General features: G+C 44.7%; 1 protein-coding gene across 1 annotated transcript in view; it reads right to left on the bottom strand.

Moving 5' to 3' along the window:
- The window catches only part of LOC111148641 (coiled-coil domain containing 88C), a 125584-nt gene extending 112882 nt beyond the window's left edge, over positions 1–12702 (bottom strand). Inside the window, exons 1-3 of the mRNA XM_022505391.1 lie at positions 12550–12702; positions 11685–11785; positions 4087–4195 (exon numbers count right to left, since the gene is read on the bottom strand). Of these exons, the coding sequence (XP_022361099.1) occupies positions 4087–4195; positions 11685–11785; positions 12550–12609 (270 nt within the window). The 5' untranslated portion in view covers positions 12610–12702. The remainder of the gene's footprint in view (positions 1–4086; positions 4196–11684; positions 11786–12549) is intronic.
- Between the last annotated feature and the right edge of the window lie 14310 nt (positions 12703–27012).

Below are 27012 nucleotides of genomic sequence, written 5' to 3'. Positions count from 1 at the left end.
CAGGACTTCTGCTTCTACTAGATGCCCTTTCCCACTGGCTCGACTGTCTAATGAACGTGCATTTAATGTAAATCCTCAAGAATCTGAATATAAAGTAATCATTCTATAAATCCAAAATTTAACATTAAAGAAAAAAGGACTCAGAGGAAAAAGTTTGGCTTTGAGTAAATAAAACCAGCATCATATGATGGCGGGGCACAGAGCTGGCCCGTCGGGGCTTGAGGCAGCACGCCGGTCTGGTCTAAGCTTGCCTTTCCTCCAGGCCTCTCAGATGTTCCTCCGCCTGTGCAGGCTCGTCCTGGAGCGAGAACCTCCACCTCAGGCTGTCAGCCTTTTCTTCTGCAAAAGGCAACGACTAAACCAAGCACTCTCTTCCTGCTTCCCTGTTCCCAGACACACGAGATGTTCGTCCATCGTACGTGACAGACAGGAGTTACCTGGGGGGACCTGGCCGAAGGTGCCTCTTCTGGACGTCACTAGAAACATTCTAACCCCTTGTTCCCACAAGAGTGCACAGCAGAATAGCCTGGAGGGCTTGTGAAGACAGATTGCCGGACAGCCACAGCTGGTCTGGGGGGCGGGAGGGCTGACGATCTACATTTCTAACAGGTTCCCAGGTGATGTTGATGCTGCAGGTCTGGGTACCACACTTTGAGAAGCCCACTGATTCCCCAGCTTGCTGGAAGGATGGTGAGAGCAACAGCTGGGGAACTTCTGAAAATGCCAGTTCTAGGCCCCAGCCCCAGAGAAGTCCAAGCAGCAGGTCAGGAGGCAGCCTGGGACGCTGGCTGACACACCAGTGGTCAGACTGAGGCCGGCCATGCTGGTTTCCACGCACCATCTACTGTCTGCCCCAGACAAAGGTCAAGGGTCATTATCTCCACAGGTTTTCAGAGGCAAAACTTGAGCTTCCTTGTAGGATAAGCCCATGCTACTCAAGAGAGGTCCCCATCCTTTCTAATGGTCGCTGCCTTGTGGTGCCTCAGAAAAGAAAGGGACAGCCAGTGGGCAGAACCGCTGCTTGGCAAACAAGACCCAAGGTGGGATTCTGTGACCTCAAGGAGTCTACCAACAAAAAACTATGGGCAAGCCGTAGTCTCAATCGCTCGAGGGGCAATCTCTCGCTCTTCCAGACTACCCTGCACCAGTAAGGAGCGGCATCTGCCTTGCTCCATCCCGAGCCCTCCCAAGCTGGAGGGCCACTTTCACAGGGGGACTCGGGCCATACTCCTCTTGGGAGACTTTCTTCCACCTCTTATAATAACAACCAAGTATGTGTACACTTGAATGTCAGGGGGCAGGGAAAAAGGCAGGATATGCAATTGTATATATGGGACGACCACGACCATATAAAACAAAAACTATTCATGCAAAAACTGGAAGGAAGTTCTTTTTCTTCTTGCTACTTGTTCTCCAAGCTGTTTATAAAGAGCAGCGACTACTTCCAGGACCAAGACTTAACTTTATTTTACAATAAATCGGAAAGAAAAAATATACAGAGCTGCCCACACACCTAACCTGTGCCAGCCCTGAGAGGAAGCAGCCGGCTAGCCTCCCAGGGAGCAGGACTGACTGAGGAGGGGGGAACAGCTCGCAGCAAATGCTTGCCCGGGGCTGGGGCTGCCAACGCACCCCGTCCCCGAAGAGTTAACAGCATAGGAGCAGAACAAGGACGCAGGGTCCCCATTTCCACCTGTGAGTCTTTCTGGGCCCTGAGAATGGACTGGACATCTTTTCCTCCCCCTGACCGTGTCTCGTCTCCTGTAACTCTACACAGAGCAGCTACCTGACTCCAAACTGACACAGTCTCGAGTGGGTGTCACGCTCTGTCCAGCCAGCCCAGATCTGGATGGTCGGGACCCGCAGCTCAGCACCAGCGAGGGACTCCTGGGGCCAGCAAGAGCCGAGGACAGCCCCCGGGCGGCTGACAGCTTGCAGCATGGGGCTGATGCGGCATGCTGCTCACGGACAGCTCGCGGCCCCCCGGGGAGAGGTTACCATCCCTCAGCCGCACCTGTGGCCCAAGAGACACCTGTGGAGCTATCGCCACCAGCTGTGGCCAGTCTTGCAAGCCTGCTGTTCTGAGTTTCTGTCTCTCTCGTGTTCACATCCTCCCGAGTTTGGATTCATGTGAAATTGGGTAAAGCAGACCTTTATCTGAGCAACTGTGCAAAACTCGGACCTTGACAGATCAAGGACAGGCCGGTCTCATGCCTCCATGTCTTCCTCTACCTCTATATGCTTTCCCCTTCTCTCTTTCCCATGACCCTCCAAACATGGAAACTCAAGTCATCTGCCAAGACTCCACTCAAGTGCCCCCTCCTCCAAGAAGCCTTCCCCACCCTCTCTGCAGCATGGGTTAAGGCTCTTAAGCTACCTGCACTCCACGGCCCCTGGCACTTAGCACACAGCATCAAAAGCCCCTGCTCACCAGGAATGATGCCTACAGATTGGGATCAAGTCCTGAGGACATGCTGAACCACGAGCCCCGCCACCAGACAGCCCCCGCCATGCCCAGACCCGATTCACGGGCAGCCCCACTGTCTTTGCTCAGCTTCCCCTGCCCATGGCCATCCCCAGGAAAACACTCGCTGAGTATTTCCCACCTGTCTACAGCATGCCCGGGTCTGAGTGTGGCGGCCCTCAGGGGAAAGCAAACCCATTCAGCCCCATAGATCCAGCTCGCCCAGGCCCCCCATCCCAGCAGAGCTGCCATCTATCTGGAACTAAAAGGATGGGGCTGGATCTAAGCCTCACAGAGGCTGCTCAGGAAGTCCACAGCACTGGGCCACCAATGGTCCATGCAGGGAGCCCGCGTGACTTGCAGAACTGGCCATGCAGGGAAAGAGTCCCAGCACAGTAACCCTCTCTCACGCACCCCAATCACGGTGGGAGGGACGACAGAAACAATCATCTCAGAAAACCCAGGACACTGTCCACTCCCTCCCTCTCCCATCCATCTTCAAATTCGTACTGAGTCCTCAGAAGGGACGCTCCCACGGCAACCGCAGCCTCCTGCAGGAGATGGCCCAGCATGTGGTGTGATGCCTCAGATGACTTCAGAACCAGCAATGACTGCATAAGGACAGAGAGTGAACCACGGTGGCCTGAGGACTCCCTCATATTGACAGGGACCTCACCACCCTGCAGATGCCCCTAAATCCCAGCACAGAGACTGAGTTACAATCCAGGAACCTGATGCTAGGAAGAGGTCCCAGAGGCAGAGTCTGTTCAAGGAATCGGCAAAGCCCCAGCATGAATTCTGGAAAAGATATCTTCCTGAGCAGCCGTTCTCAAACCGTGTTCCCTAAGGTCCTGGCAACCAACAGAGATGACCCAGTGGGAAAGGAGGGTGCCAAGCAGAGAAAACCAGAGCCCCCTGACCCTGAAGTCAATCACAGTCACAAGGGCTTCACCTGGGGTTGCAAGAAAAATGCACAGCGGGGAGTAAAGTTTCACCACTAGGAAGTTTAAAAACCAGGGCTCTGAGAGACACAGTTTAAATTCATTTCCCATCAACATTAACAATTCTCACCTGACCTTCCGAAGGCGAACAGCCCTTCCCCATCAGGCCCCCTTGCCCAACCCATCACCTATCTGCTGCTGAGACACAGGGAGCACCTGCCACTTGGCACCGTGAACCCCAGTGCTCCCGTCTGCATGCTGGGGGCACGAACATAACCCTTCCGCAGTCTCTTCTTTCCCTCAACCCTGTCATTTACTCCTGAACAAAGACTCACTCACTGTGGGTGACACCATGTCAGGGTCCCCGTTTAAGAGCATGCTTGGGGCTGCAGCTGTGAATCACGGCCCATCCCTGGGGTCCTGCCATACCGAGCACGATGCTCTGCACACAGCTCAAAGGATATCCACTGGACAAAGTGATAAAGCATCTGACACGCTTCCCACAATGCAAAAAAAAAAAAAAAAAAAAAAGGGATGCAAGTGAAAACACACCAAGCGTGAGCAAGCAGATGCTTAACCATGAACACCATTTCCTCTCGGCTTCCTGCGGGGAAACCTTTCAGTGACGATACCACCAAATGCACAGCCAAACTCCAGGGGAACAGGGTTCCCAGTCCTTACCTGGTAGTACGTCTTAATGTTTCTCACCAAGATGGTCAAGTTCTGAATGCGAAGGTTTACGTCGTTGTTGACGTGCTTGTTGATGCGCTGATTTGTTGGCCTGGGGTCTCTGGAGAAGGAAGAGAATGGAGGAAACTGCTTATCCCAGCATTTGCCACACACCCCGTTTCCGGCCGAGAGCCAGCTCCAGGCCACCCCCAGCCTCACTAACTACATGGTTATGATAACGTGGCTCAAGTCAAATCCTTATTCCGTTACTGCCAAGCCATGGACCTTGGGGCTGGGGGGGGCCATCACCGCCCTGATCACCCATCCCCCATCACCAACCCATCACGGGCCCTGAGTCAACATTATTTCCGCTCCCGCTGCTAGCAGCACCCAGAAACCACCACCAAAGGTCAAAGCAGACCCCAAAAGTGATACTGTCTGAAAACCAATAACCTCTCCCAAGATAGATTTCAAGATTAAGAAGAGCAAACCAAAATACAGGAGATGCCAAGAAGTGGGGGGAGGGGGGGAGTACATTTTCTGAGTTAGTAAATCAAAATCATTCATGTTCCATCTCACCGGGGTCCTCCACCCCTGTCCCCAGATTGGTCTAGGGCCGGTGGTGCCTGTGATTTACATCTCAGGGACACAAATCTACCTTGAAAAACCAACAGCAGGAGTCTGTGATGTGACCTAGTATACCACATACTCTACGAGAAATGCTAAGCACAGAGATATAAATAATTCATGTGGGAAACCCCCACGGTGTCATTTACTTTCCGATCTCGGGCAAAAGTCAGGTCTGGTTGGGATGAAACTAGAAATCAATCAAGTGATTTGTATTTCCACTCATCCACGTCCAGGACGTTTCTCAAAATGTTTCTTATGTGACGAGAACAGACTGGGGAGACTGTAGACCGGATTTAGCTTCTACCTTCCCATTTACCACACAATGTGTCTAACAAAGCTCTCAGTCCCATGTCACTGTCTCATTCAAATGAGGGCTGTTTTCAGGGTTTCATCTGTCATCCCGGCCCTGGGAGACAGTCATGAGGGCAGAATGTCAGTCCTCTTCCTCGGTAATCACCCCCACAAAGGGACAGGAGCCCAGACGGGACTTGGGCAGTTAGGGAGATCAACCTCCATGCCACGCGGCTCATTCCAAAGCCAGTAATTAACACAAAATTGACAAACAGAAAAAAAAAAAAAAAAAAAAATTCACAAGGGGAAATCATTTCAGTCCTCACTGTAAGTACAACCTTTTTTTTTTTCCTTTAATAATATGAGCTATTTAGAATTCGACCATTAAATATTTGACATATACACGAGGAGTCCCCACCGTGCATGGTGTGTTCACAAACCGCTTTACCTGTGACACCCACTCATAGCCACGGATTTTATCCAGTCAGCCTGTATCCCCCTAAAATAATCACATGGGCACCTTGGGGCAACCACAGAATTTCTTTTCAACTGTCATGTGACAATGTTTCTTATTGTCCCCACACAGTAATGGAGTCTGGCCAAGCCATTTGCACGTTACATTTCTCTTGGAGCCATTCATTACTGAGAAAACAAAGGTTAACAGTTCAGTGGAAATTAATTTAGGAATAGAGGCCGCATTCAGAATTTAAACCACAAAGGCATTTTTAGCTACAGAAGTATACTTGACATTACAAACAATTTATCGTAAAGGCTCACTTCTCCTCTCTTTAGATACCTCAAGAGAGAAGAAGCAATTTCATTAAGTGACTAAAGTACTTCTTAAAACAGAACTCAGAGAGCACACAGAGCTTTCTCCACTTTGTCTCTGTAGTCCCAGCTTTAAGTCAGGCGGACTCACACACGTGTTGGAAAACACGGTGCAGTGCCTGCGTGTGCAAAGGCACATCACACACCCAGGGTGGGGACCTGTGGGTCCCCCAGATAATAACAGAGGAGCCCCTGCCCAGCTCTGCTTTTGTTCTCCCAGGTCAGCTAACTGAAACTACACTCCAAAAAAGCCTCCACATTCACTGTAGAAATAAAGACTAATTATCACGATCATTAGTGCTCCATCCTTCAGCGAAGGCTCTCAGGGTCAAGAGGTTATAAAGAAATAACTGGAAGCAAAAGTCAACTATGGTTAAGAAAGGCTCATCCTGGGACGCCTGGGTGGCTCAGTTGGTTAAGCAGCTGCCTTCGGCTCAGGTCATGATCCCAGTGTCCTGGGATCGAGTCCCACATCGGGCTCCTTGCTCATCGGGGAGCCTGCTTCTCCCTCTGCCTCTGCCTGCCATTCTGTCTGCCTGTGCTTGCTCTCTCTCCCTCTCTCTCTCTCTGACAAATAAATAAATAAAATCTTTAAAAAAAAAAAAAAAAAAGGCTCATCCTCACTCTCCCAGCACGGAGTAACCCCCACCTTTCTGTGCTACAAAAAGGGGACAGGAGACACAGATGCCAGTCCACGGCCAAGGTTCTTGGGGCCCCAGGGCACTCATCAGCAAAATGACTACAGGATTCTTCCAGCCCTAGGTGGTCACTCAAGAAGGTCAGCTCTGCACAGGCAAACATGGACGTATATATACCAGGAAGAGGACAACCCATAACCACTGCACAACTGTATGTCCCCAAAAGCCATCATTACTAACAAGGATCTTTTTTTCATGATAACCCTAGAATGCAAAGGCCCAAGAGCCCCATATCAAGAGGTCAGAGGACAGGAGACAGGCACTGGGTGCAAGCATCTGGTAGCTTGTCCAAATTCAGGAACATCTGGAGTCCAAAGTTTGGGGGCCACAGCACTTCCTTATAAAAACTCCTAACTAGGGGGTACCTGGGTGGCTCAGTCAGGTGAGCGTCTGCATCTTGACTTCAGCTCAGGTCATGGGCTTGGGCTCCTCATTCAGCGGGGAGTCTGCTTGAGAGTCTCTCTCTCCCTCTGCCCTCCCACTCCTGGGCACACGTGCGTTCTCTAATAAATCAATCTTTCAAAAACAAAAACTAGAAAAAAGCAAATCAACTTGACCTAGAATTTTAAAGACAGAGGATTTACATTTATGGCAACCTTGCCCCCTCCCTTGGGAAAGCCAGCCTGCAAATTTTAGTTGTATTCCAAAGGCTTCCGAAATTTAAAAATGAATCAAGAAATGATCTATTGGGGCACCTGGGTGGCTCAGTGGGTGCCTTTTGGCTCAGGTCATGATCCCTGGGTTCGAGCCCCACATCGGGCTCTCTGCTCACCAGGGAGCCTGCTTCCTTCTCTCTCTATGCCTACCTCTCTGCCTACTTGTGATCTCTCTCTCTCTCTCTCTCTCTGTCAAATAAATAAATAAATAAATCTATCTATCTTAAAAAAAAAAATGATCTATTGACATAGAGATGTCCATGTCCACAATGTATCATGGGTTGAAAAACAGGGATGCTGAAAGACAACAGCATGGGCCCATGGCTGCATAAAATACCTTAAGGAGAATATATCTACATACTATAAACATCTGAAGACACCAGAATAAAAGCATTGCTACCTCTATATGGTAAAATCATGGACAATTTTATTTGGCTCATCTGTCTCTTCTACTCTCCTACAACCAATGTAAATTTTTGATATAATTTTTAAGGACTCAAAGCTCCCACGAAGAGTCTCATACTCTGTAGCCAAAAAAGGAAATCACTTAAGTTCACAAAAATCTTTTTTATTCTAACACTTTTCTGCCAACACAAACTCATTCAACTAACAAGTACTTGCTCTCAGCTTTTATATATGTAGAATGGGACTAGAACTCCTCTTGCAACACATTAGGGGGGAAATTATTCTACAAATGCCTTTTAGAAACATAGGAAACTCAGGGTGCCTGGCTGTTTTGGTTGGTGGAGTGTGCAACTCTTGATCTTGGGGTTGTGAATTCGAGTCCCATGTTAGGTGTAGAGATCACTTAAAAAGGGTGGGTTGGCGCCTGGGTGGCTCAGTGGGTTAAAGCCTCTGCCTTTGGCTCGGGTCACAATTCCAGGGTCCTGGGATCGAGCCCCTCATCGGGCTCTCTGCTCAGCAGGGAGCCTGCTTCCTCCTCTCTCTCTGCCTGCCTCTCTGCCTACTTGTGATCTGTCAAATAAATAAATAAAGTCTTAAAAAAAAAAGTCTTTAAAATAAAAAAAGAAGTTCAGGAAACTGTTTGACTTGAGAATGTTTCCAACCCCTGAATAATATATTATCCTGATTTTCACAGTAAGCACCGAGGGAAAATCTGAACAAAACAAATAATGCTGGACTTACTACAAGCCTTGCAAAGGCACAAGCTTACCTCAGGCCCAATCCCAAGTTCCCAACTGCACTCAACAGCCATTGCCTTAAATCAGGTGTCCATTCTCAAAAGTACAGATGCATATTGGCTCAGGCACGTGGGGACACAAACACACACCCCCCTGGGCCCTTGGCCTCGCTCCGAACAATGCTAAATGTTTTGGGGCATTTTCTAGATGCATAATCTTATTTAATCCTCCCAAGTGTATAAAATATAATCCCCTTATTACAGATCAGGAAGTTGAGGCTTAAAAATTTTAAGTAATTTGCCCAAGGAAGCAGAAGAAGTGGTAGAGAGGGGAGTGTAAAATTGTCCATCCAGTGCTTTCAGAGCCCAAGGGCTTAAATATCTTTCTACAAGACAGTGAGAAATGTGTCCAAAGTGAATGAGCAATCTGGTTTTCCCTTGGGTACCAGCAGATTACCCAGAAAGACTGCATTTACAGAGGAACGATTCAGCACGTTCTCCCATGAATCGTGGTCCATGCCATTCAAGGCTTTTCACTGGGAATTCTCCTCCACCTGGGCCTCCCCTGAAAGCTGAGCCCACAGGGCTTTCCTGCTTCCAGGCACTGATGTCACTGGGAGGCCAGGGCCAAGAGACTACGACCGCAGCCTTCTTCAGTTGCCAGAGACAATGCCCAGGTGCGGCCACGTGACCCCCGCCGGCCTCCATATGGCTCTGAAGTGTTCGGTAACACGCCTCTTATCTGAGCTCCATACCCACTTAGCATACTGCTCTCTTAATCTTCCTGGTCCTACCAACTTGGGGAGAATTTATCAAAATAGGCAAATAACACCCCTTGGAGCTACTAGCAGAGGAGATAAGGCAGACTATAGCCTTACCACTGACCTGCCCGTTAGCCTGACATTTCTGCATTTGGCAGAAGTGAACACAGAGGCTTTTGTACAGCATTAGATGAAGGGCTTGGACGCGGGTCCAGGAGTCCAGTTCTGCTTTAGTTCTCCTTACGAGAGGGCCCAGGCTAAGAATGATGCAGTCATCTAGGAGATTAAGAATGTGGGAGAAAGGAAGACTAGAAAAATTCTTACAGGGCACCTCCAATCCTTTCTGGATTAAGATGGAGTTATTTGTAATTGACACTAGTACCTATTAAGTGATAAGGACTGTGCTAATTGCTAACATGTCATCCCATTTAATCCTCACATCCATCTCTTAAGGGAGGCACTTTAGTTCCCATTGTACAGATGAGGAAAACAAAATCCTCGAGTGGTATGCGCAGCATCACTTGGCCAGTGGGAGACAGACCTAGAGTTCCTAAGCTGTCAACACCAGGGCTGAAATATACTTTTTTGTATACTTTTTTAAATTGAGATCATCTTTACATAGAGTGAAATACATAGATCTTAAGTTACAGCTTGATGAGTTCTGAAAAATAAGACGTACTCCCACGAACACACAGAACGTTATCACCATTCCCACACCCCGCAGAAGTTCACCTGTGTCTCCTTCACAGACAATCCCCACCCACCCCCAGGAGCAACCAGTGTTCTGATTTCTATCCTATCATCTGGAACAGGTTTATTCTGATCATACAATCAGTATTGTATGATCAGAATAGGTGCTGCTGGTGCCCCTCACTCCTTGATTTCCTCAGCTGGAAAGCCACCCACACAGCTTCCCGCTGTCCCTTCCTCTGCTCCTGACCCTGGCCAGAAGGCACCAGAAGCCCGGCTTGAGGCCGTAAGAGCTGCGAACTTCTCAGTCCCCACTCCTAGAATGATTATCTCGGCATATCACAAAGGAGAGAACAGGTAAAAACTGCCAAGGGAAGTGGAGACGCCCTTAAGCTGAATTTAGCCATGGGCTAAGTGTGAACCAGGCCAAGTGTGAACCCGCACTTCTCGAAGGAATGGTCCAAGAGGCTTTCCCGATTTACAAGCAAGCAGTAAACGCTTCAGGAATTCCAAAGGTCAGGGAAGAAAGAGAAACAGTCCCAGGGCTTTTGTTCTCCCCTCCGCCTGGGTGTAAAAACTGAATGAAAAGGCCGGGAATACTGCTGTTTTTAATTAAACACTCTTGGGTTTGGGTAAGGACACAGCGGTCACTGCACCAATGGAATCCAGTCATTTTTGGGGTCCACCAAAATGGGGGCAGTTGCCAGAAATTAGACATGCCACTAGACAACCCCAGGAAAACTCCTTTTCGTCAATGTTCTCAGACAAGGGCTGCCAAACCTGGTAACACATACGTCGTTTTAGGATCTAATCAAACAAGATTAGTAAGATGAGTTGTGCCTTTAAAAAAAAAAAAAAAAAAAAAACCCAAAACTAAGGTGTCTCTCCCACAACATGACACCAAGTGATTTATTAAAAGAAGCAGTGTTCCCAGAAAATTTTCAAAGCAGACCTTATTTTAGGTAGATCTATTTAAACCACTTTCTGAATATGCCAAAGATAATTGTTTCCCCTCAGGGGCCACAAAGCTGATTCTCATTAGCTAATGGGCTCATACTAGAGTAGGACAACTTGCTTAGTAGCAGGTGAGTAAGTGAGCCTAAGTGGCTGATCTGCAGAGAACATGAGGACGTTTTGCTTCCAGGGCCCGTGAATCATACCAACAGTCACTTCCAATATGTTCCCTGCACTTGGAGTTAAAAACAGAACACAGCCTCAGGAGCCAACACCTACTTGTGGCAGGCTGTCAATCAGACAGACTCTGCAGAATTCTGCTGCAGGAAAGGATGTGGTCAAATGTACAAGCTAGTAAGTTTAACTTCCACCAAGACCCTGTTTAAGCTCTAGGGCTTTAAGACAAACAGTACGCCAGCATTCAGACTCCCAGGACTCTCTTAACACAGTAACTTTAAATCCAAGTCATGAGAAAGGCCTTAACCGATTGCACTTGCTACAGGGCACCTGAAAAAGTACAATCACGTGAAGAGAGCTCAGAAACACAGGCATCCCACCCTACCGTGAAACCTTATAGTCACACGGATGCTCTGGGTCCGCCCTAGACACTTCCTGTAACCAGACTCTGTTACAGTTCCTTGCCCCCAAAAAGGGTGGTTGTTTTTTTTTTAAACGTCCTTGCTCAAACCTCAGTCAACTATCTGAGTCTGAAGTCCGTTGTGCTATTTACACCATGTGGATGACAGTCATTCAATTCCAAATTGCCTTTACCAAACAAGCTGTCAAACCGTCGACCCAGAATTCTTCATATCCACACGAATGGAAAGAAGTCACCTTAAAACAGAGACACACCAGGGGCCCCACTGAAAAAGAACCCTCCTGTTGGAACTTCATGCTCCATTGCTACAACCTTAAACTTTCTGAAGCACCGTTCTTTCCTTCTTCCCTGGAGATAACTTACATTTGCAACATGATTTGGTTCAAAAAGATGCCGTCGGCTAGATCCATGTACATTGTCAGGTTGTCCTGGTTGCTGCTTCCGAAGGAGCCAAAAGTTTTCACCTGCCGGGTAGGGGGCGCGGAGAGAAAGGCAGGAAAAGTCACCCCGGAGCGTCCTGGCCAATGATCTCCAGGGCCAAGGCGGGCAGGGCCCCTGTGGGAAGAGTGGGTCACCCACGCACGCCCGCCCGCCCACCCTTCCGCAGGCGAGAAGCCCACCCTTCTCCAGGGCCTCTACCCCACCCCGCGCCAGGAAACAGACAAAACTTCCTCCCTGCTGTTCTCCAGTGTCCCAGGGCGAAAAACAACAACAAAAACAACAAAACCAAAAGGGACTTTTTAATAAATTTCTCACGTCTCAAATCTACTTGAAATGACTGCTCCGAACCCAGCCTGTACGCATTCTCACTGGGAGACCCAATCCCCGCCGCCACCCACCTGCTGGTCTCAGAGGTTCAGAAACTACACGAGGATATTTTCGGGGAATGGGTCCTTTTCTCGAGCGGTCAAGCCATGACGGGGCCCAGGTGACTCCTCGGATCGTGTCCGCTACGGGGACGTAGCCCAAGGCCCGGTCGGGAACAGGTGTACCGGCTCAACCCCTGGCCGGGCCAAGAGCGCGGCGAGGTCCCGCACCCAGTGTGCGGGCTCCCGAGTTGGAAATGCCTCCAGACCCCAGGGCTCAGACCCCGACCTCCGCCGGGAGCACTTGCTGAGTCCCCCGCGTCCCGGAGGCTACCCGGGACCCCGGGAAGGGAGATCCACGGCAGGCAGCGGGGGAAGAAGCCGGTGCACCAACAATGGGGCAGGGAGCTGGGCGCACTCACCCAGGTCACCAGAGGGCTCTGCAAGAAGAGCTCCATGAGCTCCGAGACCGTCACGTCCATGCTGAGGCTGCGCCAGCCGGCTCCACGCCCGGGTCCCCCGCGCCGCGGTACAAAGCCGCTCTGGCAGCGGGCGCGGGGCTGCGGCGGCTCGCACCCGGGAGACAAAGGCGGGGCGCGAGCCCACGTTCCGCGGCTTCGGCGGCCCCGCGCCCCGCCCGGGGCTGGGGGAAGGGGAGGGCCCGCCACTCGGGGAGGAACAATGCGGGCGGCAGCCCCGCCCCTCGGCGGCCCTAGGCAGCCGGTGCGCCGCCTCGCGGTGCCGGGGACCCGAGCCCGGGCGCGGACGCGGCTGCGCCAGGCGCGGGGAGGGGGCGCGGCTCGCACGTGTATGGGAGGGAGGGGTCTCCGTGCGGCGTCCCCGGCAACCTGCACGTGGGGCCGCAGCCACGCGCCCACGCTGAGCGCAGCCTCAGCGCTCTGGGCCCCAGCACGTGGCGCCTCGCGGCGCTCGCGCGCCTGTGGCGGGCCAGGACGCCAAGTGCTGGCGGGAGCCCGCGGGTGCTGGCGCTCCTCTGCCTCCCCGGGGGGCGCGCGGGAGGCTCGGGCAAAGCCGCCAGCCGGAGTTGTCTCCGGCCCACCGTACGCTAGGACGCGGCAGAGCTCGATCCCGAGACTGCCGGCCCCGGGCAGGTGCAGCCCATCGGCCGCGCGGAGCTCCAGCCCCCCAGGTGCCGCCAGAGGACCCTCCCCGGCCGGTGGCAGAAGAGCGGAGCCCGCGCTCTTCACGTGGAGGTGTCGTCCTCGCTGTCAGGTGGGACGCGAGCCCGGGGGTCAAAGGACGAAACCTAGTGTTGAGTTTAGATCGTAAGAGCGCGACCTCTGGCGTCCCACCGCGCCACCTGCCTTCTAGAAGTTCCTGCAGGAAGCCGGTGATGTGGCAGAACAGCCCTGGGGCCGCCCCACCTGTGACCCCGACCCCTCAAACTACCGTCACTTTGCAGTAGAGGAGCCAAATCCCGGATTCCAAGTTGGAGACATAGCAGCAGCTTAGTGGAGGGTGACAGAAGAAAGGACAGTGGAAAGAACTGGAAGGAAAGCAAGCCCTGTGCCCAGACCAACTTGCTGAGACAGCTGCGGTGGACCCAAGTTCCCGTGCGTCTTTGCCACCTCACCTCAGGCTGGTAATAATTTCACACTACAGTTCAGTTCATTGTTCAAAGCACTTCATGCGATTTAAGTAATCTAGACCTCACGAGTTGTCCAGATGAGCCAGCCGGTGCGGAGTTGACCGGAAGTGCCTAGTGTAATGCTCTTCAAGTATACAGTAGGCAAGGGGCCTGGGTGGCTCAGTCGGTTGGGCATCTGACTCTTGATCTCAGCTCAGGTCTTGATGTCAAGGTCATGAGTTCAAGCCACCGGTTGAAATCCACGCTAGGCGCGGAGGTTACTTAAAAAAAAAAAAAAAAAGGCATACAGTAGGCACTAAATGGCTGCCGGTTGTGTTGTTAGTAATTTGAAAGTTTGCCGTCAAGTATTGAGGCTGCGGCATCTGCCGGTGAGGTGTGGTATTGCAGCCGAATTCCGTCGCTGGTCACCTGGTGAGGAAGTGACATTGTGGCCCTCCAGGAGCCAAGGGGGGAGATCAGGAGACCCTAAAGAGAAATGTGGAAGTCAGGGTAACTGGGGAAAGAAGGGGGACAGTGCGGAGGAACTAAAATTTCTACTATAGTCGTTTTCTTATGCACCAGAAATGCAGTAATTCGCTGATTGCCCTGATTGTAAAATCACTTGGAAAACAGGTGTAAGCGGTAGCCACATCCATCTTTGCTTAGAAGGTCCTTGCCCTGTCAAAGTAGGGAATGCCTGTGAGACCAGAGTGCTTTTCACATTGACCCCAGCTCTTTTGGGGAGACTAAAGTTATTTGATAAGCATATTATTTCACACTGAGATGCACATTGGACCAATGAACGCTTTCTGATCGTTGTGTTGAGACATTTCTCATGGTGGTGAGAGAACATGTCCCTGGGGATATTGGCCGTCCCTGGGCCACAGCCAGGTCAGGAATTTCTGATTTGGGGGTCACTTAGCTGCTGTGATGGTTCATGATCATTGATGTATCTGTCATTCTTTTATTCAGCCTTGCATCACCCAGAGAGAACTAGCTCAGCATCCTTGTTCTGTGGGAGGCAGGAGGTCAGGTAAACTAGAAGGTGCCCAGCTTACAGGGTTGAAGAGCTTTGAAGGGCTGGACGACCTAGACAAAGTACTTCCTAGAAGTCTCTCAATCCCTAAAATTGGAATGAGACTATTTCCCTCTATATGACTTTATAATTTTGGGGAGTCAATGTGGCACGTGTGAAACAATTTATAAATATATTAATGACTATCTTCCTGATATTTTGCTGGGTCCTATCACTACTTTAATAAGAATTGTTTTTTCTAAGCCACCTTTGGGTTGGGGGATAAGCTTCAGGAAACATACACACCAACCACATGCTAACCTCTAAGCAGAGTCCTTCCAGCCGTGCCTGAATGCCCCTTGGCATTCACTCTGAGACCTCACCATTTAAAATTTTTTTTCTTGCTCATTTCTGCATAAAAGTAATATCTCTGCTTTATACATTGCTTCCTGGACAGAACTATTTTAATTATGTTCTTCATTCTGAAAAGGAATTTTCCTTCCCTTTCTGGAAAATGCTGGCTCAGCACTGTAAGCTAATGGCGTGTCTAGGTTACCTGATAGGAGCTGAAATTATTTGTACAACTTGGGGGCTAGGGGAGGAATAGCTATTTGTTAACATGTCTCTGCATTTGATTTTTTATTATAACAAGTGTAAATTACTTTCATGATTTAAAAATATTTTTTATATTTTTGTCAAAATAGAACTAACCTAAAACCATCTTAACCACTGAGTGTACAACTTTAGTAAAATTAAATACATTCGAATTGTTAGGCAGCCACCGCCGTTTACCTCCATCACTCTTCCTTTTGCACATCTGAAACTCTATACCTATTAAACAATCACTCTCCATTCTTCCTCCCCACCCCCGCCCCCGAGCCCCTGGCAACCTCCATGCTACTTTCTGTCTTTAGGATTTGACTATTCAAAGTACCTCCTATAAGTGGAATCAGACAGTATTTGTCTTTTTGCGACTGGCTTATTTCCCTGAGCATAATGTCCACATTCATCCATGGTATGCCAACATATTGCAGAATTTCCTTCCTTTTTAGAGCTGAATATTATCCCATTGTATGTATATATCACATTTTGTTTACCCGTTTACTGATCAATAAACACTTGTATTGCTTCTGTGCTTTAGCTGTTATGAAGAACGCTGCTGTAAACACAAGAGTGCAACTACCTCTTCGAGACCTTGCTTTCAGTTCTTTGGAGTTTATATCCAGAAGTGGGATTGGTGGATCCTATGGTGATGCTATTTTTAGTTTCGGGGGGAAATCTCCTTCCTATTTTCCACAGTGGCACTACCATCTGTTTCCCACCGGCAGAGCACAAGGGCTCTGATTTCTTCACACCCTCTGCAACACTAGTTTTCTGGTGTTTTATAGTAACCATCCTAATGGGTGTGAATGGTATCTCAATGTAGTTTTGATTTGCACGAAGATTCGTGACATTGACCATCTTTTCCTGTACTTATTGGCCATTTGTTCGTATCTCCCCTTTGGAGAATGTCTATTTTTGAATGTCTTTGGTGGTGGTTACATTTAAGGTGTCCTATATATTCTGAACATGAATCCCTTATCAGATAAGTGATTTGCAGATATCTTCTATCGTTCCATGGGTTGCCTTTTTACTCTCTAGATAATGTCCCTTGACATACAAATTTTTAAAATTTTCACGAAGTTCATCTTGTCTGTTTTTTTCTTTCATTGCCTAACGGCATCATATTCAAGAACTCATCACCAAATCCAAAATCATGAAGTTTTATCTTACGTTTTCTTCTAAGTTTTATTGTTTTAGGTACTTAATTCATTTTGAATTAATGTTTGTATGTGGCCTTAGTTAAGGGTTCAGTTTCATCTTTCTGCATGTGGGTCATCCAGTTTTCCCTGCAACATTTTTGGGAAAGACCGCCCTTTCCCCATGAATGGTCACGGCACCATTTTGTCATTATGTCAAAAATCATTTGACCCTCTATGCAAAGGTTTATCTGTGGACTCTCCATTCCACTGGTCTAGATGTATGTCTTTATGCTAATACCGCAGTGTTTTGATTACCGTCGCTTTATAGTAGACTTTGAACATTTTTATTTTTTTACAGTTTGAGGGAAAATTGAACTACAGCAATGTTAAAGGCTGCAATGATTTAACTTACATGCTGTGAAATGATTACCCTAAGTAGTTAGCACCTGTCATTTCATATACAGCATTAACTAGAAACACCATGTTGTACATTACATTACCTAGTACTTATTTATCTTATAACTGGAAGTTTGTACCTTTTGACCACCTTTATTCAATTTCCCCTCCCCCGCAGCCCCTGCTTCTGGGGACCAAATTTCTACAAGTTTGCGTGGAGTTTTTTTTGTGTTTTGTTTTTGATTCCGTGTAAAAGTAAAATCACATGGTATTTGTCTTTCTCTGACTTAGTTCACTTAGCGTGATCCCCTGAGGGTCCATCCATGTTGTTGCGAATGACATTTCAGTCTTTTTGGTGGGCGAACTGTGTTCCACTGTATACGTGTACCACAAATTATTTATCCATTCATCCATCAGTGGAGGGACACATAGGTTGCTTCCATGGCTAGGCTGTTGTAAGTAATGTTGCTCTGAACATGAGCATGCAGGTATCTTTTTGAGTTAGTGTTTTTGGGTTTTTTGGATAAATACCCAGAAGTGGAGTTGCTGGTAGTTTCTATTTTATCTATCATATGGTAGTTCTATTTTTAATTTCTTGGGGAACCTCCATACTGTTTTCTGTTGTGGCTGTATCAATTTACATTCCCACCAACAGTGCAGATGCGTTCCCTTTTCTCCACACCCCTGCCAGCATTTGTTATCTCTTGTCTTTTTGGTCATTCCTGACAGGTTGTGAGGTAACATGTCATTGCCGGTTTGATTTACATTTCCCTAATGATTAGTGATATTGAGTATCCGTTCACATACCTATTGGTCATTCTTATGTCTTATTTGTTTTTTTAAGATTTTATTTATTTATTGGAATAGAAAGAGGGCACGCACGAGGCGGGGGTGAAGGGTGGAGAAGGGAGGGGCAGAGGGAGAAGCAGACCCCCTGCTGAGCAGGGATCCAGCCTCAGGGCTCTGATCCTAGGATCCTGAGATCATGACCTGAGCCTAAGGCAGACGCTTAATGGACCGAGCCACACAAGCACGCCCATTCTTACATCTTCTTTGGAAAAATGTCTATTCATGTCCTTTGCCCATTTTTTAATTGGATTGTTCTTCTGCTTTTTTTTTTTTTAAGATTTTATTTATTTATTTGACAGAGAGATCACAAGCAGGCAGAGAGGCAGGCAGAGAGAGAGGAGGAAGCAGGCTCCCTGCTGAGCAGAGAGCCCGATGCGGGGCTCGATCCCAGGACTCTGAGATCATGACCTGAGCCAAAGGCAGCGGCTTAACCCACTGAGCCACCCAGGCACCCCTGTTCTTCTGCTTTTGAGTTATATGAGTTCATTATTATATTTTGAGTGTGAATCCCTTAGCAGATACGTGGTTTGCAAATATATTTTCCCATTCTGTAGGTTGTCTTTTCATTTTGTTGATAATTTTTTTCACTGTGCAGAAACTTTAAGTTTGATGTAGTCCCTCTTGTTTATCTCTGATTTTGTCATTTGCGTTTTAGGTGTCCTATCTAAAAAAATCATTGCCAAGACCTATGTCAAGGATCTTTTTTTCCTGTATTTTCTTTTAGGATATTCATGGTTTCCAGTCTTATATTTAAGTTTATATCCATTTTCAGTTAATTTTTGTGAGTAGTGTAAGATAGGGGTCTAGTTTCAATCTATTACCTACAAATACCCAATTTTCTTGGCATCATTTATTGAAGAGACTCTCTTTTCTCCGTTGAGTATTCTTGGCTCCCTTGTCAAATATTAGCTGATCATATATGCATGGGTTTACTTCTGGGGTCTCAGTTCTGTTCCTTTGGTCTATATGATGTTTTTTATGCCAATATAGTATTTTGATTACTATAGCTTTATAATATAGATTAAAATCAGGAAGTGATTGTGATGCCTCCTGCTTTGTTCTTCTTTCTCATGATTGCTTTAGCTATTCAGGGTCTTTTGTGGTTCCGTATAAATTTTATTTTTTTTTTTACTTTTTAAAAAATGCTTTTGGAACTTAATAGGGATTGCATTAAATCTATAGGTGTCTTTGGGTACTAAGGACATTTTAACAATATTAATTCTTCCAATCTATGAACACAGGATACCTTTACATTTATTTGTATCTTTTTTCATCATGTGTTATAGTTTTCGGTATAGTGATGGTTCACCTTCTTGGCTAAATTGTTCCTAAGTATTTTATTGTTTTTGATCCTACTATAAATGGATTTTTTTTTCTTTTTCAAATAGTTCATTGTTCGTGTATAGCAATGCTACAGATTTTTGTATATTAATGTTGTATCCTACAACTTGACTGAATTTGTTGATTAGATCTAAGTTCTTTGGTGGAGTCGTTAGGATTTTTCATATATAAAATCATGATGTCATCTGCAAATAGAGAAAATTTCACTTCTTCCTTTGCATTTCTGATCCCTTTACTTATTATTCTTGCCCAATTGCTCTGGCTAGGACTTCAGTACTAGGTTGAATAGGAGTAGTGAAAGTGGGCACCCTTGTCTTTTTTTCTGATCTTAGAGCAAAGGCTTTCAACCTTTCACCCTTGAGTATGCCGTTGGCTGTGGGCTTGTCATATGTAGCCTTCATTATGTTGCGATATGTTCCTCCTGTACCTAATTTGTGAAGAGGTTTTCTCATGAATGGATGTCAAATGCTAAAGCTTTCTGTGTCTATTGAAATGATCATATGATTTTTTCCTTTTCATTCTATAAGGTACATCACATTGATTTGCGCATATTGAATCACCCTGGCATCCCAGGGGTACATTCCATTTGATCATGGTTAATGATCTTTTTACTGTGCTGCTTAATTCAATTTGCTAGTATTTTACTAAGAATTTTTTGGCTTTGATATCAAGGTAATGTTGATCTTATAAAATGAGTTCAGGAATGTTTCCTCCTCTTCCATGTCTTTTATTTTAGGTCATTTTGGTGACATAATTAATAACATTATGTTAGTTTCAGGTATACTTCATAATTATTATTTGTATGTGTAACAAAGTGATGACCGCAATAATCCTAGTCAACATGTCACTGTATGTGGTTATAAATTACTTTTCTTGTCATAAGAACTTTTAAGCTACTCTGTTGGCAACTTCCAATAGACGATACCGTCTTATTATCTATAGTCACCAACCTGTACATTATATACCCTTGACTTATTTTACAGCTGTGAGTCAACTTATTTTGACTCACCTATTTCTGCTAGCCCCTCTCCCCACCCCCTTACCACTGCCAACATCCAAACTGTTCTCTGTGGGTTTAAGATTCCACATACAAACTATATCAAAGGTATTTGTTTTTCTTTGATTTAACTTAGCACGATGTTCTCCAGGTCCACCTATGTCGTTGCAAATTGCAACATATCATTCTATTTTATGGCTAAATAATGCCATTGTATGTATGTACCACATTTTCTTTCTCCACTCATTGGTCAATGGACACTTAAGTTGTTTCCATATCTTCGCTCTTGCAAATAATGCCCTGAACATGGCATGGGAATGCATATATCTTTTTGAGTTAATGTTTTTGTTTTCTTCAGATAAGTATCCAGAAGTGGAGTTGTTGGATCTTAATGTTAACTCTATTTTTTTTTTAAGATTTTTTATTTATTTGACAGAGATCACAAATACGCAGCGAGGCAAGCAGAGAGAGAGAGAGAGAGGAGGAAGCAGGCTCCCCGCCGAGCAGAGAGCCCGATGCGGGACTCAATCCCAGAACCCTGAGATCATGACCTGAGTGGAAGGCAGAGGCTTAACCCACTGAGCCACCCAGGTGCCCCTATTTTTAATTTTTTGAGGAAGAGCCATACTGTTTTCTGTAGGGGCTGCATTAATTTAGATTTCCATCAACAGTGCACAAGGGTTCCCTTTTCTCCACATTCTCACCAACACTTATTACTTGTCTTTTTGATAATAACCATTCTAACATGTGTGAGATGATGTCTCATGTGGTTTTATTTGCTTTTCCCTAGTGGTTTGCCGGCATCTTTCATGTATCAGCTTTATGTAGGTCTCTTCGGGAAAATGTCTTTTTTTTTTTTTTTTAAGATTTTATTTATTAGAAAGAGCACGAGCAGGGGGAGTGGCAGGGGAAGGGGGGAAAGCAGGCTCCCCACAGAGCAGGGAGCCTGATGCAGGACTTGATCCCAGGACCCTGGGATCATGACCTGAGTCAAAGGGAGATGCTTAACTGACTGAGCCACCCAGGCATCCCTCTTTGGAAAAATGTCTATTCAGATATTCTTCCCATTTCTCTTTATTTTTCCTTGTTTAGTATCATTATATGAGTTCCTTTTATATTTGGGATATTAACCTTTTAGATACATAATTTGCAAATATTTTCTCCCATTTATTAGGTTGCCCTTTCCATGTTGTGGATTATTTCTTGTACTGTGCAGAAGCATTTCAGTTTGATGTAGTTCCATTTGTTTATTTTTGCTTTTGTTGCCTTTGCTTTTGGTGTCAGATTTAAAAAGTAGCACCACGACCAATGTCATGTTACAGCCTGTTTTCTTTCAGGAGCTTTATGGTTTCAGGTGTTATGTTCAAGTCTTTAATTCCTTTTGAGCTAATTTTTGTGTGTGGTGTAAGATACTCATTATTTTCATACTTTTACATGTGGCTGTTTTGTTTTCCCAGCACCACTTACTGAGAAGGCTATCCTTTCCCCATTGTGTATTACTGGCTCCTTGGTTGTGAATTAATTGCTATATGTGTGGGTTTATTTCTGGGCTCTCTTTTCAGTTCCCTCAGTCTATGTGTCTGTTTTTTCTGCTGCTACCATACTGTGTTGATTACTATGGCTTTGTCATGTAGTTTGAAATCCGAGCATGATGCTTCCCACTCTGTCGTTGATTTTCAAGATTAGTTGGCTATTCCTGGTCCTTGGTGGTTCTATACAAATTTTAGGATTGTTCTTTTTTTTGTTTTGTGTGAGATTTTATTTATTTGTTGGGAAGAGAGAGAGAAAGACAGAGGGGAGACAAAACATGAGCTGGGGGAGGGGCAGACGGAGAGGCGACTCCCCTGATGAGCAGGGAGCACGGTGTGGGGCTCCATCCCAGGACCCCAAGATCATGACCTGAACCAAAGGCAGACACTTAACCGACGGAATCTCCCACACACCCCTAGATTTGATTTTTTTTTTTGACAAGTATATTTCATGGGAGTTGGTCTGTACTTCTACCAGGAGGCACATAACATCCGTGATCTTAGCTTCATTTGGGGATCCATTAATTTATTAGGAGTTGTCAATGACTTTTTTTAAAGAATTTACTTATTTGAGAGGGTGCACTCACATACAAGTGAGGTGAGGGGAAGAGGGAGAAGCAGACTCCTCTCTGAGCAGGGAGCCTGATTCGAGACTGGATCCTGGGACTCTGGGATCATGACCCAAGCAGAAAGCAGGCGCTTAATCAACTGAGCCACCCAGGGGCCCCTAGGATTAAAATGCTATTGGAATTGTGATAGGAACGGCATTGAATCTGTAGTTTGTGGGGACCGTATGGACATTTTAACAATATTCTCCCAATTCTCTGCATGATTATCTTTCCATTTGTTTGTATTTTGTAGTTCATCTTTTACTTTCCTTTTCCCTTTCTCTCTGTTGTGGTTCGAGGAACTTCTTCAGTGATGTGCTTGGATCCCTTTCTCGTTATCTTTTGTGTATCTGCTGTAGGTTTTTGCTTGTGGTTACCATGAGGATTACTTAAGACAGTTTATAACAGTCTATTTTAAGTTGATAACAACTTAAGTTTGAAGGCATTCTAAAGCTCTGAATTTCTACTGCCCCCACATGTTTCATATTTTTGATGTCATATTTCACATCTTTTAAAGTCGTGTACCCCTTTACTAATTACCGTATAGTTATTTTTGCTACTTTTGTCCTTTAACCTTCACACTGGCTTTATGTGATTCATCTACTGCCTTTACTGTACATTTACCTCTGCAGTGAGGTTTCTTCTGTCGGGCGTTTTCTTGTTACCAGTCAGCCTGAGGAAGTCCCTTCAACGTGTCTTCTAGGGCTGGTTTAGCGGTGATGAAATCCTGCATGTCTGGAAAACACTCTCTTCCTCCATTCTGAGTGATAATCTTTCCAAGCAGTGTGTTTTGGGTTAGTGACTTTTAGCACTTTTTAAAAACTTTTTAAAATTTTAATCCTGGATAGTTAATTAACATACAGTGTCCCATTAGTTCCTGGTGTACAACACAGCGATTCAGCAATTTTTTCCATGACTCGGTGCCCATCACGGTGAGTTTACTTTTCATCCCCTTCACCCTTTTCTCCCATCCTCCCACCCAGCTCCCCGCTGCACACCACCAGTTCGTTCTCCTTAGGTAGGAATCTGTTCTTTGGTTTGTCTTTTTTTTCCCCGCTTTGTTCATTTGTTTCTTAAATTCCACATATGAGTGAAATCATACAATATTTGTCTTTGTTTCGCTTAACACTGCTTCGCCTGCATTGTTGCAAATGGCAAGACCTCCTTCTTTTACGACCAAATAATATTCCATCATACATATACACACCACATCTTCTTCCTCCATTCATCAATCGATGCACACTTGACCTATTTCCATAATTTAGCTCTTGTAAATAATGCTGTGATAAACATAGGGGTGCGTACATCCCTTTGATTAAGTATTTTTGTACTTTTTAGGTAAATACCCAGTAGTGTAATTGCTGGATCTCCGGGCCATTTTATTTCTTTTTGAGGACCCTCCATACTGTCTTCCAGAGTGGCTGCCTCCGGTTGCATTCCCACCCATGGTTCGTGAGGGGTCCTTTCTCTCCACATCCGTGCCAGGACTTGTTTCTCCTTGTGGTTTTTATTTTAGCCATTCTCACAGCATGAGGTGGTATCTCATTGCAGTTTACAGTTGCCTCTCCCTGACGCTGAGTGATGGCAACCACTTTTTTATGCGTCTATTGACGCATCTGTGTGTCTTCTTTGGAGAAACGTCTGTTCATGTCTTCTGCCCATGTTTAAATTGGATTATTTTGTTTTGGGGGGGGATGTTGAGTTGTATAAATTCTTTATTTGGATACTGGTCCTTAGATATGTCCTTTGCAAATCTCTTCTCCCATTCAGTAGGTTGCCTTTTAGTTTTCTTGATTGTTTCCTTCACTTTGCGGAAGCTTTTTATTTAGATGTAGTCCTAATAGTTTATTTTTGTTTTCATTTCCCTTGCCTCCGGAGACGTATCTAGGAAAATGTTGTTAAGGCCTATGTCAGAGAGGTTGCTGCCTTTGCTGTCTTCTAGGATTTTTATGGTTTAAGGTCTCATATTTAGATCTTAAATTCACTTTGAGTTTATTTTTATGTATGGTGTAAGAGAGTGGTCCAGTTTCATTATTTTGCATGTAGCTGTCCAGGTTTCCCAACATCATTTTTTAAAGAGACTGTCTTTTTCCCATTCTGTGTTCCTTCTTCCTTTGTTAGAGATTAATTGACCATATAATTGTGGGTTTATTTCTGGATTTTCTATTATGTTCCATTGATCTATGTGTCTGTTTCTATGCCAGTATCACAGTATTTTGATTACTCAGGCTTTATAAGATAACTTGAAGTCTGGAATTGTAATACCTCCAGTTTGTTTGTTTGTTTTTCAAGATTGCTTTGGCTGTTTAGGGTGTTGTGTGGTTCCATACAAATTTTAGGATTGTTTGTTCTCCTTCTGCAAAAAAAAAAAAAAAAAAAAAAAAATGCTATTGGTACTTTGATAAGGATTGCATTAAATCTGCAGGTTTCTTTGAGTGGTATAGACATTTCAACAATATTTGCTTTTACCAATCTGTGAGCATGAAATGTCTTTATTTTGTGTTGTCTTTAATTTCTTTCATTAGTGTTTTATAGTTTTTAGAGTACAGGTCTTTCACCTCTTTGGTTAAGTTGTTTCCTATATGTTTTATTGTTTTTGCTGCAGTTGTAAATGGGATTGTTTTCTTAATTTCACTTTCTGCTGCTTCATTATTAGTGTACAGGAGTGCAACAGATTTCTGTATGTTAATTTTGTATCCTGCAACTGTACTAAATTCATTGATCAGTTCTAGTAGGTTTTTGGTGGAGTCTTTAGGGTTTTTGATATGTAATATCATGTCATCTGCAAGTAGTGAAAGTTTTACTTTTTTCTTACCAATTTGGATGCCTTTTATCTCTTTTTTTAATCTAATTCCAGTACTGTGTTGAATAAAGGTGGTGAGAATAGACACCCTTTTCTTGTTCCTGTTCTTAGGGGAAAAGCTTAGTTTTTTTTCCATTGAGTATGATATACACTGTGGGTTTTTCATATAAGGCCTTTATTCTGTTGAGTTATGTTCCCTCTAGAACTTCCTCTGTTGAGAATTTTTATCACAAATAGATGTTGTACTTTGTCAAATGCTTTTTCTACATCTTTTGAAATGCTCATAGGGTTTTTATCTTACTGATATAATGTGTCCTGCTGATTGACTTGCAAAAACTGAACCACCCTTACATCCTGGATAAAACCCAATTGATCATGGTGAATGATTTTTTTAATGTATTGTTGGATTTGGTTTGTTAGTATTTCATTGAGGATTTTTGCTGTATGTTCATCAGAGATACTGGCCTTAGTTCTTCTTTCTTGTGATACATTTATCTGGTTTTGGTAATAGGGAGATACTGGCCCCAGAATGACTGTGGAAGTTTTCCTTTCTCTTCTATTTTTTGGGATAGTTTGAGAGGCATAGGTATTAACTCTTCCTTAAATGTTTGGTAGCATTCACCAAACTGTCTGGTCCTGGATTTTTGTTTGTTGGAAGTTTTTTTTGTTTTTTTTTTTTTTAAATTACAGATCCAGTTTCATTGCTGGTAATTGGTCTGCTCAAATTATCTATTTCTTCCTGCTTTGGTTTTGGTAGGTTATGTATTTCTAGGAATTTATCCATTTCTTCTAGATTGTCCAATTTGTTAGCATATAATTTTTTATAATGTTGTCTTACAATTTTTATTTCTGTGGTGGTGCTATTTCTTCCTGTTTCATCTGTGAGTTGTTTCTTTGGGTCATTCTCTCTCACTTGCTCTCTTATGAGTCTGGCTAGTGGTTTAAAAATGTTGGTCTTTTCAGAGGACTAGCTTCTGGTTTCATTGATCTGTTCCTTTTTTTTTTTTTTCCTATATCATTTATTTCTGCTCTAATCTTTATTCTTTCTTTCTGCTGGTTTGGGATTTTGTTTGTTAAATCTGTCTGGCCCAGTGTTTCACTTAAAGCCACTATTTCCTTGGTGATTTTCTGTTTGGATGATTTGTCCCATTGACATAAATGGGATGTTAAAATTCCCTACTATTATTGTATTCCTATTGATTAATTCATTTATGTTTGTTATTCACTGTTCTGTGTATTTGGGTGCTCCCATATGGGGTGCATAAATATTTACAGTTGTTAAATATTATTGGATTGTCCCCTTTATTATTATATAGTATGCTTTTTGTTTCTTTTTACTGACTGTTTTAAAGTCTGTTTTGTCCAGAGTAAGTATTGCTACTCTGGCTTTTCTTTTGACATCCATATGCATGATATATGTTCTCCATCCCCTCACTTTCAATTTGCAGGTGTCTTTAGGTCTTAATGAGTCTCTTGCAGATGGGTTATTGTTGTTATCTACTCTGTCACCATTTGTCTTTTGATTGGAGCATTTACTCCATTTACATTCAATGGAATTATTGATATATATTTGTTATTTTGTTACTTGTTTAGTGGTGGTTTTTGTAATTCTCTGATATTTTATTCTCTTTCTCGCTTTCATGGTTGCTGGCTTTTTTTAGTGATATACATGGATTCCTTTCTCTTTATTCTTGGCATATCAGTGTTTTTTGATTTATGGTTACCATTAGGTTCGTATATAATATGTATATAGCAATCTATATTAAGTTCATGGTCACTTAAATTCAAGCCCATTCTTTATTCCTCTTCCCACCCCCCTCATGTTAAGTGTCATACTTTACATCGTTTTATTTTGTGAATCCTTGACTGATTTTTTTCAGAAATACTTATTTTTACTGCTTTTGTGTTTCATACTTTTAATACTCTCATTTATGGTTTTTCCATTCAAAGGCTCCCCTTTAACATTTCTTGCAGGGCTAGTTTGATGGTCATGAACTCCTTTAGTTTGTTGTTTTTT

This window comes from Enhydra lutris, unplaced genomic scaffold, assembly GCF_002288905.1.
Source record: "Enhydra lutris kenyoni isolate GAN:26980312 unplaced genomic scaffold, ASM228890v2 scaffoldscaffold20, whole genome shotgun sequence".
Taxonomy (NCBI): Eukaryota; Metazoa; Chordata; class Mammalia; order Carnivora; family Mustelidae; genus Enhydra; species Enhydra lutris.
This window is presented reverse-complemented; position numbering and strand designations above follow the sequence as displayed.